Source organism: Nothobranchius furzeri, chromosome 1 (genome assembly GCF_043380555.1).
Source record: "Nothobranchius furzeri strain GRZ-AD chromosome 1, NfurGRZ-RIMD1, whole genome shotgun sequence".
NCBI classification, from domain to species: domain Eukaryota; kingdom Metazoa; phylum Chordata; class Actinopteri; order Cyprinodontiformes; family Nothobranchiidae; genus Nothobranchius; species Nothobranchius furzeri.
The window spans coordinates 63,556,546-63,571,677 of record NC_091741.1 but is presented as its reverse complement, the minus strand read 5'-3'; the positions used below and the strand labels follow the sequence as shown (position 1 = coordinate 63,571,677).

At 43.3% G+C, this 15,132-nt stretch overlaps 1 protein-coding gene across 8 annotated transcripts in view; it reads right to left on the bottom strand.

Moving 5' to 3' along the window:
* The window catches only part of LOC139068933 (pleckstrin homology domain-containing family A member 5-like), a 62,083-nt gene extending 55,822 nt beyond the window's left edge, over positions 1-6,261 (bottom strand). For 3 of the 8 annotated variants that reach the window (XM_070549775.1, XM_070549777.1, XM_070549779.1), the window contains exons 1-3: positions 6,091-6,260; positions 5,906-5,982; positions 5,106-5,163 (exon numbers count right to left, since the gene is read on the bottom strand). In XM_070549775.1, the coding sequence (XP_070405876.1) occupies positions 5,106-5,163; positions 5,906-5,982; positions 6,091-6,182 (227 nt within the window). In that variant the 5' untranslated portion in view covers positions 6,183-6,260. Of the gene's footprint in view, positions 1-5,105; positions 5,164-5,905; positions 5,983-6,090 lie in introns of all 8 variants that reach the window. The other 5 variants (XM_070549776.1, XM_070549782.1, XM_070549785.1 and 2 more) reach the window with 3 other exon arrangements.
* Positions 6,262-15,132: the final 8,871 nt, after the last annotated feature.

The following is a 15,132-nucleotide window of genomic DNA, read 5'->3' as shown; positions in this document are numbered from 1 at the left end:
GTAAACTCTGACGAAGTAAAATCCAAGCCGATCCCATTCACGTTCATGGTTAAGATCCGTGTTTGTTTAGCTTCTTTTACCTGCCAATATGGCGCCTACTAACTGAGAGTCACGTGGGGTCCGGAGCTCTATAGGGAGTCATTAGGGCCCAAAAGGTTAGGGGGCCAGGTGGAAAGGTCTGGAGGGCCAGATGTGGCCGGTGGGCTGCCAGTTGAGGTTCACAATTCTAATGTTTAGGCTCTGTTCACATTTTGTTGTATTGGATACTTAAAGTTTAGTTATCAGATTTACCGGTTTCAGTCTTTTTGTTATTTAGAAATAAAGCAGATTAGTTGTGTTCTTGTATGTAAGCAATAACTAAAGCTGATATAAGTATGCTGCTGATGATTACATCATCTGAATCTCATACCAGCCCAGGACTAATTCTAACTATCTGCACCACAACCTACAGTTTTATAATCAGAATGAATACATTAAAACTTACATTTATCAACCTGCTTGCAGACTATAAATATCTGGATGCTAAAATTTCCATCCCAAGTGTTGCTGAGCAGAACAACAAGCTGCAGACGTTCGTCCTTTTCACAGCCTCTAAAACTTCTAGAGTTTCGGATTTCTTTAAAAACTCCAAAAGACCTAACACCTTTACTTCTACATGGAAACTAGTCTTTAGCCACAGTGCCTCTACAGCCAGAAATAATGTTCTGTTTCTTCTCTGCTTCAACAACTCTGCCTGTTGACTTCTTATAACAGCTTTTATAAAGTGGAGCAACAGGAATATTTGGCACTTGTACAATGTTCACGCCCTTTTCTGGGAGACAGCTCACCCCCACACTACCCCTGTCGTATTTACCATTTACTTTAAGTACTTAAATCATAAAATCTATCAGCCAACAAATATGTATGAAAACTAACATTATACATAAAAGCATGCACACTAAATTGTGTCATTGCATGTGCTGAGTCAATGGGTAATCTATTCTCACACATGCTTTTTAATGACATACAAATGATTGAGCTGCAGCGGCAAAATTTGGAAAAAATAAATTGTTAAAGCATTTTTTCAAGCCTGTTAATAGCGTTCTAACAACATATAACTATAAATATATTGTGGATGGATCTTCAGTGGAAGACTGAGACAGCCCAGATGTAAAACAGAACACCACCGTAGGTCATTCATCCCCTCTGCAGTAAGAGTGTATAACTCCTCAGTAGGGCTGGGCAATAAATCGGAAATTTATCATTATCGAAATTTCTGACTTAAATCGAGTTCATTTATCCAATGCCAATAAATTTGATAATAAAAAAATGAAAAGAGGTGTGTAGGCTGGCAACATTTGTGTCCCTTTAAGACGCTGTACCACTTTGAGTCACGTAAAAATGTGACTCAACGTGATACATGTGCTGGTGGTGGTCGGAGGGACCAGTGGCGCCAGTGCTCGGCAGCCTCGCCTCTGTCAGTGCGCCCCAGGGCAGCTGTAGCTATATTGTAGCTTCATCCCCACCAGCGTGTGAATGTGTGTGTGAATGGGTGAATGACTGATTGTGTTGTAAAGCGCCTTGGGAGGGTTCCAGGACTCTAGAAGGCGCTATATCAAATACAGACTATTTACCATTTACCATAGTAAACAACTTTTGTTTCTGCCCATACCTGTAGTTATCGTCCATTTATCGTTGCCGAGGTGAAATCCTCAATATATGTGATTTTAGGCCATATCGCCCAGCCCTACTCCTCAGTTTAACTGGTACTGACATTATCCCAGTACACAATAACATCAATGCAATACTCAGTATGTGTTCAATACTTGTGCAACACCAGATGTACATTACTATGTGTGTCCCTTATGCTGCATAGTTCTGGAAACCCAAGTTTCCTTTTTATTTGTTGGTTTTAGTGATTGAACGTTACAATAATAACTTTGTGTGTTTACCTGTAATCTTGCGATTTTTTCTTCTTCCTTTTCTCTAAGTGTTTGTACTGAGTAGAAAATGGCACTCTAGTTTCTTCCGGCATAGAGTGTTTCCGGTTACGACTCAGGAATGATACCCAAGGGGGAGGGGTGAGTGTTCTGTGACCGTGTTTGCGTTTAAAACCTAGCTTGTTTGTAGATTCGCTATAGCAGTTTTAAACTACAACTGAAACGTCCAGCCTGTATGTGACTGAGCTGCTCACACATTTCTAGAATAAAGGCTTTCCTTAAGTACAGCAGAAGGTTGTCAGTCATGTTTCCACACGCCCATCACCTAGAGTTCGCCCCTCACCACTTCAGGCCTACAGGTTTAAAACTAAACAAAGGAAATCTGAGAACATTTAAAAAACAGGAGACAGTCTCATATGAAGCCGAAAAATATTTTGCACCTCAGAGATCCAAATCTAGGGGAAAAAAGCTTATAAAAACAAACTGAGTTTCAACTTTCATTTTATGTGTCTTTCTCTCACACTTACACACACACACACACGTATTTTAATTTTTCCCAGTCAACTGACAGATCAGCACCAAAGTGATCTAAAGCTGCACTCACAAATGTCATAATCCGCACATTTAGACTGAATGTTTGACTCACGGCAGACTTCAGCCCCTCATTCCATCTTGATAAACAACAACAAGCCATACAGTTGTCTCTCGATCTGCAGTCTGGGAGCATCATTTTAAAACAAAGGGTTGTTGTGTGAGCGTGATGATGACCCACAACAGCTGATTTGGTAGAAGTGCTCCTGACCCACCACAGCAATCACACTCACACTGGTGACAGCCAATCAGAGCAACACATCCACAACCAACAAACCATAAATGCTGACAGTGGTCGAAGAAACCAACCAGAGACCTGAATCATCAGAATCATCAGCTGTTTGAACAGCTGCTTATTTTCTAAGAGAAAACATTCATTAAACCTACTTAGATCTAAAATAAATAAAACATGAAGCTTGATGAACTAATTTATGTTAAACACAAGGTTCACTGTTTGACACAAACTACACAACAGTGCTGCAGGAACACAGATAAAGCCAAACTCAGCATCTGACGCTGGTTCAGTTCCCGCTCAATAACAGAGCTGGACTTTCCACAACTTCTCTATTTGATTTTGCTGACCTGACAGCGAGAAATCAAGAACCTTTTCTGCTCTGACTTCCACGATGACTGATGGAGGAGCAACAAACCACCAGCCTGCAGCGTTGCTGTTGTAGTTTTGCTCTCCCTCTCCCTCTCTCTGCTCTCGGAAGAATCTTGAAGAAATGAAAGTGCTGTGTGTTTTAGGTCTGCATTTAAATTTTAACAAAAAAATCCATTAATTAATTAAATGTCTGACATGTAGACAAACAGATTTTAGAAATGACTGTACATTTTTACTGATGTTTTTCCCCCAGAGGTGTGTCTGAGTGTTCTGGGTGTGTGATTGTGCTGCTCTGTCAGTTACACACTGGCAGCATGTGTAAGCACGTACAGCAGCTCCTGACTGGAAGGGGAACACGGAGCGGACAGGACATCAGCTGTGGTGTGTGAGGAGTTCCCTAACAGAACCTCTGGATTACGTGCCTCAGTAAGAAACAGCTGGTCAAATCTGACAGCTTGCATCTCAAGTCCATGTGCTTGCCTTCATGTGCACCTCATGTGCACGAGTCCATATCCCACCAATTCCTACATACCACCAAGCAGCGGTTCGGTTATTTATAGAGCAGCTATATTAGCTCTCTATATGTGTCAGCTGCTGCTCTCAGAACCACCGCAGACAACACAAGCAGTGATACCCTTACACATAAACCCGTGTGTGTGTGTGCGTGTGTGTGTGTGTGTGTCAGCATGGCCCGGCAGCATTAGGGTACTTTTTTGCTGAGACAGATCCACAGCATGTACACAAATACTTTCAAAGGACAGCTACACACACACACACACACACACACACACACACACACACACACACACACACACACACACACACACACACACCGTCTCTCCCCCTCTCTCTCTAGCACGCACACACACACACACACACACACACACACACACACACACACACACACACACACACACACACACACACACACACACACACACACACACACACACACACAAACAAGTAGAGCCAGTTCAGCGCAGCTGAGCAGCCTGTGAACTGTCAAACTTCTGTCTGACTGATGACGGAAAACTTGTTCTGCAGCAAATCTACAGACGGAGAGGGCGAGTGAAGACAGACAGAAAGAGAGAGACAGAGACAAAAACTAAACCAAGAACCTGTATTAAACAGACGTTCCTATTAAATCCTTAAATAACACATTAAAACATTCTGTTCTTTGGAGTTCAGATGTGATTGTGTTTTTTTCCTTTTTGTGTTTTGCTGATAATTAATAAACATCTTTATGACAAAAAAAACCTTATTTCATTTTATCTGCAACTTTATAGACAATAAATGAATCAGGTGTTAAACAGAGATCTGATTTTTTCATAACCTGTGAATTGAACATGTGAATCTTCTTTTATTTTGTTTTCCTGTAAAATTCTTGTTTTGTTATTTTGCAGAATTTTATTTTTATTAGTTTGTTTATTATTGGAAAAAAGGGGCTGCATGGTGGTACAGCTGGTAGCGCTGTTACCTTGTAGCATGACGGTCAGAGACTGAAAACTCGTCTGTGGTCTTCTGTATGTTTTTTTCCGTGCATTTTCTCCCTGGGTGCTCCAGTTTGCTCCAACAGGCTGAAAACATGCATGTTATATGGACTGGTGCCTCTTAAGTGTCTTTGGGTGTGTGTGTGTGTGTGTAGTGTGTGACTGGTTTTATGTCATCTTTGTCCCTGGGGTGGACTGTAGACCTGTCCAGGGTGTCCCCCACCTCTTGCTCAATGATTGCTAGAGACAACGGGCAGCTCCACGAGGCCCGACTCAGGACCAGCAGTTTAGAAAATTTATTTTAAAAAGACTCAAATTATAAATTTGAGGGAAAACAAACTAAAAGATCTAGTTAATTGGCTCTTGATTGAATATTTGGCTACTTTCATATCATCCAGCTGCAAAACTACATAAATTATTTCATTTTCACAATTATCCTTGAGTCCAGTTAGTGGACAGGATCACTCTCTCTCCCTCTCTCTCTCATTTATTTCTACTCACTTGATGAAGCAGCGAGCTCCTTCAAAAGTGTATCCTTCCTCCCATCCACTTGGCAAGTCTGTGAGACAGGACGGACAGGTGGGACACATGAGACATGGGACAGAGGAAGGATATGCATGCATGAACAAGCGCACACACAATGCACCCCCCAACTCCCCCTCCTGATGCAGCTCCTCTAACATCACCTGTCCAACAGAACACACCTTTGCAGGTAGAGCCACGAAGGAAGCATTGTAATAAGGGGAGTCCAGGTGTGTGTGTGCGTGTGTGTCTGCAGCACAGCTCTAACTAGAAGCACTGTTACTGTCGCCCTGTTTATTCCGCGGTGTGTTTGGTTCCGTTGGGACGTGTGTCAGATGTTCGGTTAGCCTTTAACGGGCACCGTGATGATGGTGAAGATCATGGTGAAGATCATTATGATGTCTACCGGAGGCTTCCGGTGGCTGGCTCCGTGATTTATCGCAACACACCGTCTTTGGTCGGCTCTTCAGCAGTACCGGGTTACAAACAGGGACGGACCCGAACAGGCTCGCGCCTACGTGACGGAACTTTAAAGAAGTGTGTCGCAAAATGTTCAGGTAGAGCGAGATGGTGTTGGGGTTCAGTGTGTGTGCGCGCGCGTGTGTGTGTGTGGAGGCTGTTGCTCTGCTGCAGAAGAATCTCCCCCTCACCGCTTTCCTCCCCCTCCATAACTTCTCCCCTCCTCTTTCATCGCGACTCGTGAATAACCTTATTGGCGACGCGTGTGCGCGTGAGCGCGGTGACAGAATAAAAAGCCAGTGGGTGGGGGGGTTATTTACCTGGAGTTTTCCGGTGGCCAGTGATTACAGCCTCTCCGGTAACAGGATGCAGCCAAGTCGTACTCTTTGCTTCTTCGCTGTTGGGAGAAGAAAAACGGGTGAAACCGAAAACTGGACAGACAGGGAGACACGTCGGAGACAAGCAACGGAAAACCGTGACCCCGTGAGTCCAGCGTGATATTTACTTGATGAAGAATATCCGTCCATCTCGAGTCACCCCGTAACTCCAGGAACAGGGGAGGGAGCAGCGCCAGTCCAGCTTTGGATCCGCCGCCATGTCTAGATAAGAGCCCACTGCTCTGGTTTGGGTTTACACACACAGGCAGCGTGCGCGCTCCCGCTCCAGCTGCGTACAAGCACCTGGCTCGCCTCGCGCAGTCTGAACGAGACTGAAGGAAATTCATGCACGCGCACAGAGGTGGACAAGAGACTGATGAGAAATTTGTTTTCATTCAAACTGTGTGTGTGTGTGTGTGTGTGTGTGTGTGTGTGTGTGTGTGTGTGTGTGTGTGTGTGTGTGTGTGTGTGTGTGTGTGTGTGTGTGTGTGTGTGTGTGTGTGTGTGTGTGTGTGTGTGTGTGTGTGTGTGAGAGAGAGAGAGTTGGTTCTCTATATTGGAAGGATTCTTCTCAGTAATAATCTGATTTTCTTTATGAATGTATTTGTAGGCTGAACAATTTTAAAAATGTGATTGTTTTAGATCTAACCTACCTGTCTCAGTGTGTCAAAGATGTGGAAACACTGGTGTAACAGTCTTTTTCTTTTTTAGATTACAGGGAGCTACAGTAATTTATACTCAACCTTTCACACACTGCTATTATTTTCTCTATTATTATTGTTTTTGTTCTCATGATTATTTTGTCTCTTATGCTTGAGCGTGTCAAACTGTGCTCATTTCATTTTATCTTATCTGTTCTGTGTTTTTCTACTTCTGTGAATTGGACTGAGAGACAGGAATAAAGAATGCTTGACTTGACCCTGTAGAAAATCTGAGTGGTCCTGTGTGTACTGTGAGGTACGGCTAGTGACAATCACGGAGCCGCAGAGTTAATGTGTGCTTTTATCTCTTATGTTTTAGTCTCTTTATGATTTATTTGCAGATCTGAGAGTTTTAAGCATTGGTACAGGTATTAGTGTGGAAACTTCACACACCCTGGTGTGAAATTGTAGTTGATTGTGTAGATTCGGCTTGCAATAGTTTGATTTGATTATTTACAGTAGAGTTCTCATGTTTGTTGTGGATAAGGGGGGCTCAAAGATATGACCAAGTAGCAGTCAGGTCAGTATAATCCAAAATATGTTTTAATGAATAATAAAAAATTCTCCAAGAGCAGAACCACAGCTGGTTCTGGTTTAAAAGCTACAACCAATGACCTGGTCACCACTGATGGATCATGGGACAACTCAAATCATCTGATCAGTGGATGTATGAAATCTGAAGGGTCGACATAAACTGCAGGAGGCCAGAAAGATGCACAGGAGTTGTTTATTAAAGATCCACAAATGAAAACAAATCTTCAATCCACAGAGAACCAATTAACACAAGTACAAGTAGGAGAAATCTAGACTTCTCAAAGACAGACTGCAGTAGTTCAGAACAGCTGGAGTATTCTAGACATGCTGGTCTAAAGAGCTGCAGCTGGTCTAGAACCTGTTCTGCTCTCAGCTAAAGGGTTCTAGAACAGCTTGTGCATTCCGGACCAGTAAACAAGTCTTACAGCTTCATTATTAGGCCCGAGCAGCGAAAGCGCTGCGAAGGCCTCTTGTTTTTGCTCTGATTATTATTATTTTTTGTTATTCCGTGCCCCCTTTGAACAGCTTTTTGGGGACCTTAACATACCCCAAAACTCACAATATTTTGCACACTTGACAGGCCTGGTGAAAAATTTGATATTTTAAAGGTCCCAAAAAAATCGCAAAGAAAATGGCTGAACAGCGCCCCCTACAAAGTGAAAAAAAACCCTCTCCATAAAGCTTAGTTTATCGTACAGTTATGAAATTTGGTACACTTGTAGTACTCAACAGTCCGCACAGAAAAGTCTCTTGCAACCATGGTCAATATCAAACAGGAAGTCGGCCATTTTGGGTTGAAATGGCGATTTTTTGCCGTTTTTGCCGTTTTTAGGGTCCGTCTCTGATTGGATTGCTCGATCATTTTTCGCACGATCGTCTCAAAAATTGTGTAAAATTGCTCAGAAGGGATGGGCGAACAAAATGAGATAAGGATTCTGAGTTTTCGTATATGTTGAAGGGGCGGAGCCAGGCCTCAAAGTTTGACTACTCGCCAAAAAAATTTAAATTGCTATAACTTCATAATTGAATGGAATAGAGTTACCAAACTTTGTGTGGTCATTTGTCATCGACCCACAAAGTAAATTGAATGGTCGGTTGATGACATCACACAAGCCCCGCCCCCTCAGGACCAAAAAGGTCAAGTTTTACTGTGAAAGGTCCCAAATTGCCCCATTTCACTTAATCACCACAAATTTGGAGCTGGTAACTCAAGGCAAGTGGGGGTTGCTTGGCGTCACTTTATGGGAGTTTTCGGCAGAGGGCGGGGCTGTGGCGGCGCGGCGAAGTAAGGCGTACCGCCGTGGCCTTACGTTTGCCTCCCATTTCTTTATTTCTAAAGATGTCGTCACGAAACTTCTTGTGAGTGATCCTAGTCTGGCCCCCCAAAAAATCTGACGTGAACATCCGGTGGGCGTGGCCAATTTTCTGAAATAGCGCCCCCTAGGACCATTAAAACTGTCAGCCCCAAGCCATGCTTTGACTGAGGATTACGAAATTTGGTACACTAATGTGGTGTCTCAGGACCTACAAAAAAGTCTCTTGGAGCCAAGTGCAAAGTCGCACAGGAAGTCGGCCATTTTGGTCCAAGTGCGCGATTTAGTTGTTTTCGCACACGTTGTTTGGAGAGTGATGCTCCGTCGCCCTTTTCACCAATCTCCTTCAAACTTCTGCTATATACTCTTAAGACATAGGGGAAAAAATTCAACCGTCGGATTTTTCAAAAGTTGAAAGGTGTGGGCGTGGCTAAGCCTCAAACTTTGAACTGTCGCCACGCCACTCTTTTTTTCACAGCTCCCTACTGGACTCCTTTTACCCAAACACCAGGATTCTGTGGCAAACAGCAGTAGACAACTTGAAGTTACTTGGTCTCCAGTACTGGCAGGTTTTGAAAAAAGGCGGGGCTTTGGGAGCATGGCGAAAATCACCATCACGCCATGGAAATACGTTTGCCTCTCATTCCTTAAGTTATCGAGATATCACCTCGAAATTTGTTGTGAGTGATCCTAGTCTGACCCCCAATAGAAATGGACAGCTAAAATTTGTGGGCGTGGCCAATTTTCTGAAATAGCGCCCTCTAGGACCATTAAAACTGCCAGCCCCTAGCCATGCTTTGACTGAGGATTACGAAATTTGGTAAACTAATGTGGAGTCTCAGGACCTACAAAAAAGTCTCTTGGAGCCAAGTCCAAAGTCGCACAGGAAGTCGGCCATTTTGGTACAAGTACGCGATTTAGATGTTTTGGTATACGTTGTTTGGAGAGTGATGCTCCATTGCTTTTTTCACCAATCGCTTTCACACTTCTGCTATATACTCTTAAGACGTAGGGGAAAAAATTCAACCGTCGCATTTTTCAAAAGTTGAAAGGTGTGGGCGTGGCTAAGCCTCAAACTTTGACCTGTCGCCACGCCACTCTTTTTTTCACAGCTCCCTACTGGACTCCTTTTACCCAATCAGCAGGAATCTCTGGCAAATAGCAGTAGACAACGTGAGGTCACTTGGTCTCCAGTACTGGCAGGTTTCAAAAAAAGGCGGGGCTTTGGGAGCATGGCGAAAATCGCCATCACGCCATGGAAATACGTTTGCCTCTCATTTCTTCAGTTATCGTGATATCACTACGAAACTTCTGGTGAGTGATCCTAGTCTGACCCCAAGAGAAATAGACAGATGAAGTTTGTGGGCGTGGCCTATTTCCTTAAATAGCGCCCCCTAGGACCTTTTAAACTAATAGCCCCAAGCCATGCTTTGACTGAGGATTACGAAATTTGGTACACTAATGTGTTGTCTCAGGAAAAAAAGTCTCTTGGAGCCAAGTGCAAAATCGTACAGGAAGTCGGCCATTTTGGTCCAAGTACTCAATTTAGTGGTTTTCGCAGACATTGTTTGGAGTATTATGCCCCATCGTCCTTTTCACCAATTGCCTTCAAACTCCTGCTATATCCTCTTAAGACATAGGGGAAAAAATTCAACCGTCGGATTTTTCAAAAGTTGAAAGGTGTGGGCGTGGCTAACCCTCAAACTTTGACCTTTCGCCATTACATTTCTTGGCTTAATAACTCCCATGTGCATGATCTAATCTATATCAAACTTTGTCTGTGTGATCACTGACCACATCTGAAGACAATGCCAATGTGGACAGCTGACATCCCCTAAGTCCCGCCCTCTACTACAGGAAGTCTATTGTTTTATGGTGAAATGCCCATATTTGTCATGATCTGAAAGCTTTCCAGCGGCCCTAGATAAGTTTAACCTACAATAACTTCAAACAACGTGGTCAGAAAAGCATTACAGTTGGTCTGTGTCATCAGATCCACGAGAGTCGTAAAGGTAGAGTATGCCCTAGTTGTGAGACGTGTAATATAATGGTGTCCTCAGAGGGGATGCTGAGTCAGGGTGAGGTGCGGACGAGGTGATCGTTTGCGGTTTCTGGTGTCGGGGTGGTCGACGTTTCTGTTCCGTGGACGTGCCCTAGTGCCCCGGGCTGCCGGCCAGGCCGGAGCGGCGCGGAGCTGCGAGGGCCGAACGACGCTGCTTGCAGCTTTAATTTTACTTTGTTCTGCAGTAAAAGCACAGATTAGTATTTAGTTTGTTAATTTCATAATATAGTTAACTATAATTTTTGCACTCATATTTCATCTCCACATAAGAAGTGTTTCAGTGTGGAAATGCCATCAGATCCTGCTCCTGAACCATTAAACATATTCTGGAGCCGACATCACACTCTGGGGAAATCTTTTGGATAAAAACGGGATTTCTTCTCTAACTGAACTTTTATTCCTTTGATCAATATTTTCTGTTTTAATCAGTTTTTTTCAGGTTGCCACATCACATTGATTGTTTGAATCCAAACATTAAGATTCCTGTTGATCAATATTTCATGCCATAACTGTTTCCTTCCACAGAACGTTTATTCTCATGCCTGAACATTTTCTCTCTGACTGTTTCTTACAGGTTTTTGAGCTAATCTGATTATTTAAGTGATCTTATTCCGATTAATTTAATGATTTTCACATGATTGCTGATTTCAGAGTGAAGTGTTTGTTTATGTTATAAATTAAAACAATGTTTTTTTTGTTGATTCCAAGAATTTAATTTCTTAATTCACAATAATTAATACACATTTTAATGATAAAAGGCATGATTGAAATAAATCTTATTAAAGGTCAAAAATGTATTTTGTACATAACCTTCAACAACCCAACGCTCTCTGAGAAAGAAACTTGGTTATAAAACAATATAAAACACAATTATACATCCAAGTCTGTTATGTCCCCGACAGGAGGTGTTAAAATGTGAAGGAGGGGGTAACATGACATGATAGTGGGTTTAAAATGGGTTTAATTGTTATAAAAGGCTCTAAAACAAGTGCAAATAGATGGTAAGCATGGACATCATTTTCACTTTAGAAGTGGGGGGACGGGGGGATCTTTACAGTATGCTCTAATGGGAAACAGGCTTCAACACAAATGGTTGTTTTCCGCTTGGTCCTAGAGCTCAACCAGTGTCAATTTAATTTAGCATAATATTGTTTATGGATGGTAAAAAGTGCAGGGGTCAAAACTTGACTTTGGAAAAAGTGTGTGTGTGTGCGTGTGTGTGTGTGTGTGGGGGGGGGGGGGGACATGTCCCCCTCCCCAAAATTACATCCATGATGGTAAGCATTATTGAAATAATGCCAAACACAAAAAAAACCTCTCAAAAATATTAACATTAAAAGAGAAATTATCAACATTAAAAACACCTGGTTAAAACGTATTAAAAGTTTTACCAAAGAGAAGGTGTTTCCAAAATCCACAAAATCCGCATACAATCCATAAAATTGTATCACCAAGTTAACCTTTAAAACGATCCCTCTGGATCACAGAGTTAAAACTATAAAAAGCTTAAACTCATCCACTCGATGGGGCTGAAAACAAACGGAGGCCTGGAGAGCAGCAGAACCCTGCACTGCTGCCTCCCAGACTGCTGAAGGCACAGCCTTTTTTTTCCCAGGTGTGGGTCATCAGAGGGATTCAGCTCAGCTGTGCTCCTCAGCAGCCTGGAAGAGAGGAGGATGAGGGGCGGTGTCGGGCTGATCACCGGGGCTGGGTGATCCTGGCTCCTCCACCCGAAGAGGCCAGGCTGGTGGCCATAACAAAGTCTTTATTTCTGAAATACGCTGTTTTATTGTTCCACTCATCAGACAGACAGGTATGATCTGTGTGGGGTGTACAAACCCTCTGATCTCATGAGTCTCACACTGCCATCAGACCTGCTGCCTCCATCCCTGAGGACCTCTGGACCAGATCCTGCCATCAGCTGGTTGACCTTTAACCCTATATCCCTGATCCACAGTTCCCCTGAGACATTCCACCTCCTGGGACAGAGGACATCGATACGAGCCCCGACCCAAAGCAGGAGTCTGTTTTCCTGTTTCTTGAAGGCAAAACTGAGAGAAAACATTGTTACTCAGTAAACTCTGAATCTGATGCTAAAAGATTTCTCCCTTAGCTCACTTTAATTCAGTCCTGATTCTACATCTATAAATTATTTATTACAAAAAAACCTTTTATAGCCACTCTGAGTTTCCTCCCTCCAGTAAACCATTATTTATGTCTTAGGAAATCTTCTCAATTCTTCTTTTTATCTGTTTTTGTCCCTAACTCATCTCTATTATTTAACAGATCATTTACTGACATCAGTTCAATTTTCTGATTGGGTTATTTTAGGACGTGTGCAGAAAGCTGATCGATAACTGATCAGTGGTTATTGTGGGGACAGATTTCCTGGGGTGGTGGAAAGGTCCACCCTCTTTGGGTTATTCTTCTTACACGCTTCTTCTAGTAACAATTTATTTAGTCTCCATGCCTTAATCTGGAGTGAGAATGGAGCTGTAACCATCAAATCAGTCAGTTTACCTTCGTGAACATGCTTTAACCCTGATGGTGCGTGTGCATTTCTGACACAGCAACCATTGGTCTTTTGCAACATCTCACGTCTTTTCCATTTATTTAAACACATTTATTGATCATGAAGTCTTACAAGGTTCTAGAATAAACAGTTTGTAGATAAGTAGAGAGGAAACACAACACAATAGAAACATCCCTTATTGTTCCACAAAGGGGGAATTCAGATGTCACCAGTCTAACCCATCTGTCTGCAACACAGCTGGCTGACTAGTCCCTCTGAGATGATTGATGGGCTGCTTATTAATCCATCAGTTATGGTAGAAAGTCTTTCTGAAAGGCTTTACAACAAGATACCATGTTCGCAAACTATGGTCCACCCATCAAGATGTCCAAAACCCAGTAACACAATAACGATTTCAGTCAGGTCCCTTGAGTCTGAGGAAGGACAGTGAACTCCGAACTGAAATGTAGATTGATTAATCTGATATAAGAGTCTCAGGACTCTGGGTGCCCTGAGGGACAGCAGGGTGGAGGACAGCTGAGAACAGTAGTGATACAACTGAGTATCACCTCAGATATTTCATAGCAATTCGGCTGTGAGCCACTGGATGATGATCATTAAATTCTTTTGAAGCTGTTATGTCCTCTTGAAGCAGACAGGACAGGAGCCATAGCTTTGGGCAGTATTGAAAACGTCTGCCAGCTTCTTGGTGAATTCCTCAGCACGCTCTCTTAGAGCCAACCCCATGATGTTGTCTGGACCAGCTGCTTTCTGTGAGTTTATCCTCTGCAACGTCCTTCTGTCATCTGCAGTTGACTCACTAGAGCCCCCTGGTGGGGTTGTGGCCTCAGTGCAGGGAGAGGAATTTGATGACTCCAAGTGGGTGTGGAAGTTCTTCAGAGCTTCAGGTACCCAGGGTTTCTGGTTTGCATAGATGTTTACTACCTTTGATCTGGGGCCGCACTCCATGGTATCTTGTTGTAAACATGAGGTGATGTTTATGGATGTACGGCACAACAATGGGCTTCAGGATCTCATCACGGTATCTCTGTGCATTCAAAATGCCATCAATAAAATGCACCTGTGTTCTTCGTTCATAACAGATGCCTGCCCATATCATAACCCCACCACCACCACGGGCCACTAGATCCACAACATTGACATCAGCAAAGCCCTCACCCACACGACACACACGCTGTCTGCCATCTGCCCTGAACAATGTAAACCGAGATTCATCTGTGAAGAGAACACCTCTCCAATGTGCCAGATGCCATCGAATGTGAGCATTTGCCCATTCAAGTCTGTTACGGCTACGAGCTGGAGTCAGATCAAGACCCCGATGAGGACGACGAGCATGCAGTTGAGCTTCCCTGAGACGGTTTCTGACAGTTTGTGCAGAAATTGTTTGGTTATGCAAACCAATTATTTCAGCAGCTATCTGAGTGGCTGGTCTCAGACGATCTTGGAGGTGAACCTGCTGGATGTGGAGGTCCTGGGCTTGTGTGGTTACACGTCATCTGCGGTTGTGAGGCCGGTTGGATGTACTGCCATATTCTCTGAAACGCCTTTGGAGACAGCTTATGGTGGAGAAATGAACATTCAATGCACGAGCAACAGATCTGGTTGACATTCCTTCTGTCAGCATGCCAATTGCACGCTCCCTCAATGCTTGTGTTATCTGTAGCATTTTGCTGTGAGACAAAACTGCACATTCCAGGGTGGCATTTTATTGTGGGCATTATAAGGCCCTGTCCACACGTAGCCGGGGATCTGCCAAAACATAGATATTTTTCTACGTTTTGGCCTGTCATCCACACGAAAACAGAGTTTTTCACACGAAAACGGATCTTTTTCAAAACTCCGGCCAAAGTGAAGATCTGCGTTTTCTCCGTTTTGGGTGTCTGCGTGTGGACAGACAAAACCGGAGTTTTAAGGTCCGCAACGTCACTTTCCGCGACAAAAAATGCTGACATCACGTGTGCGACCTGTGTTTACACTAGCCGACAGCATGAATGCCCTCAGAGCTGCGCTCGCTTTATCAATTGTCC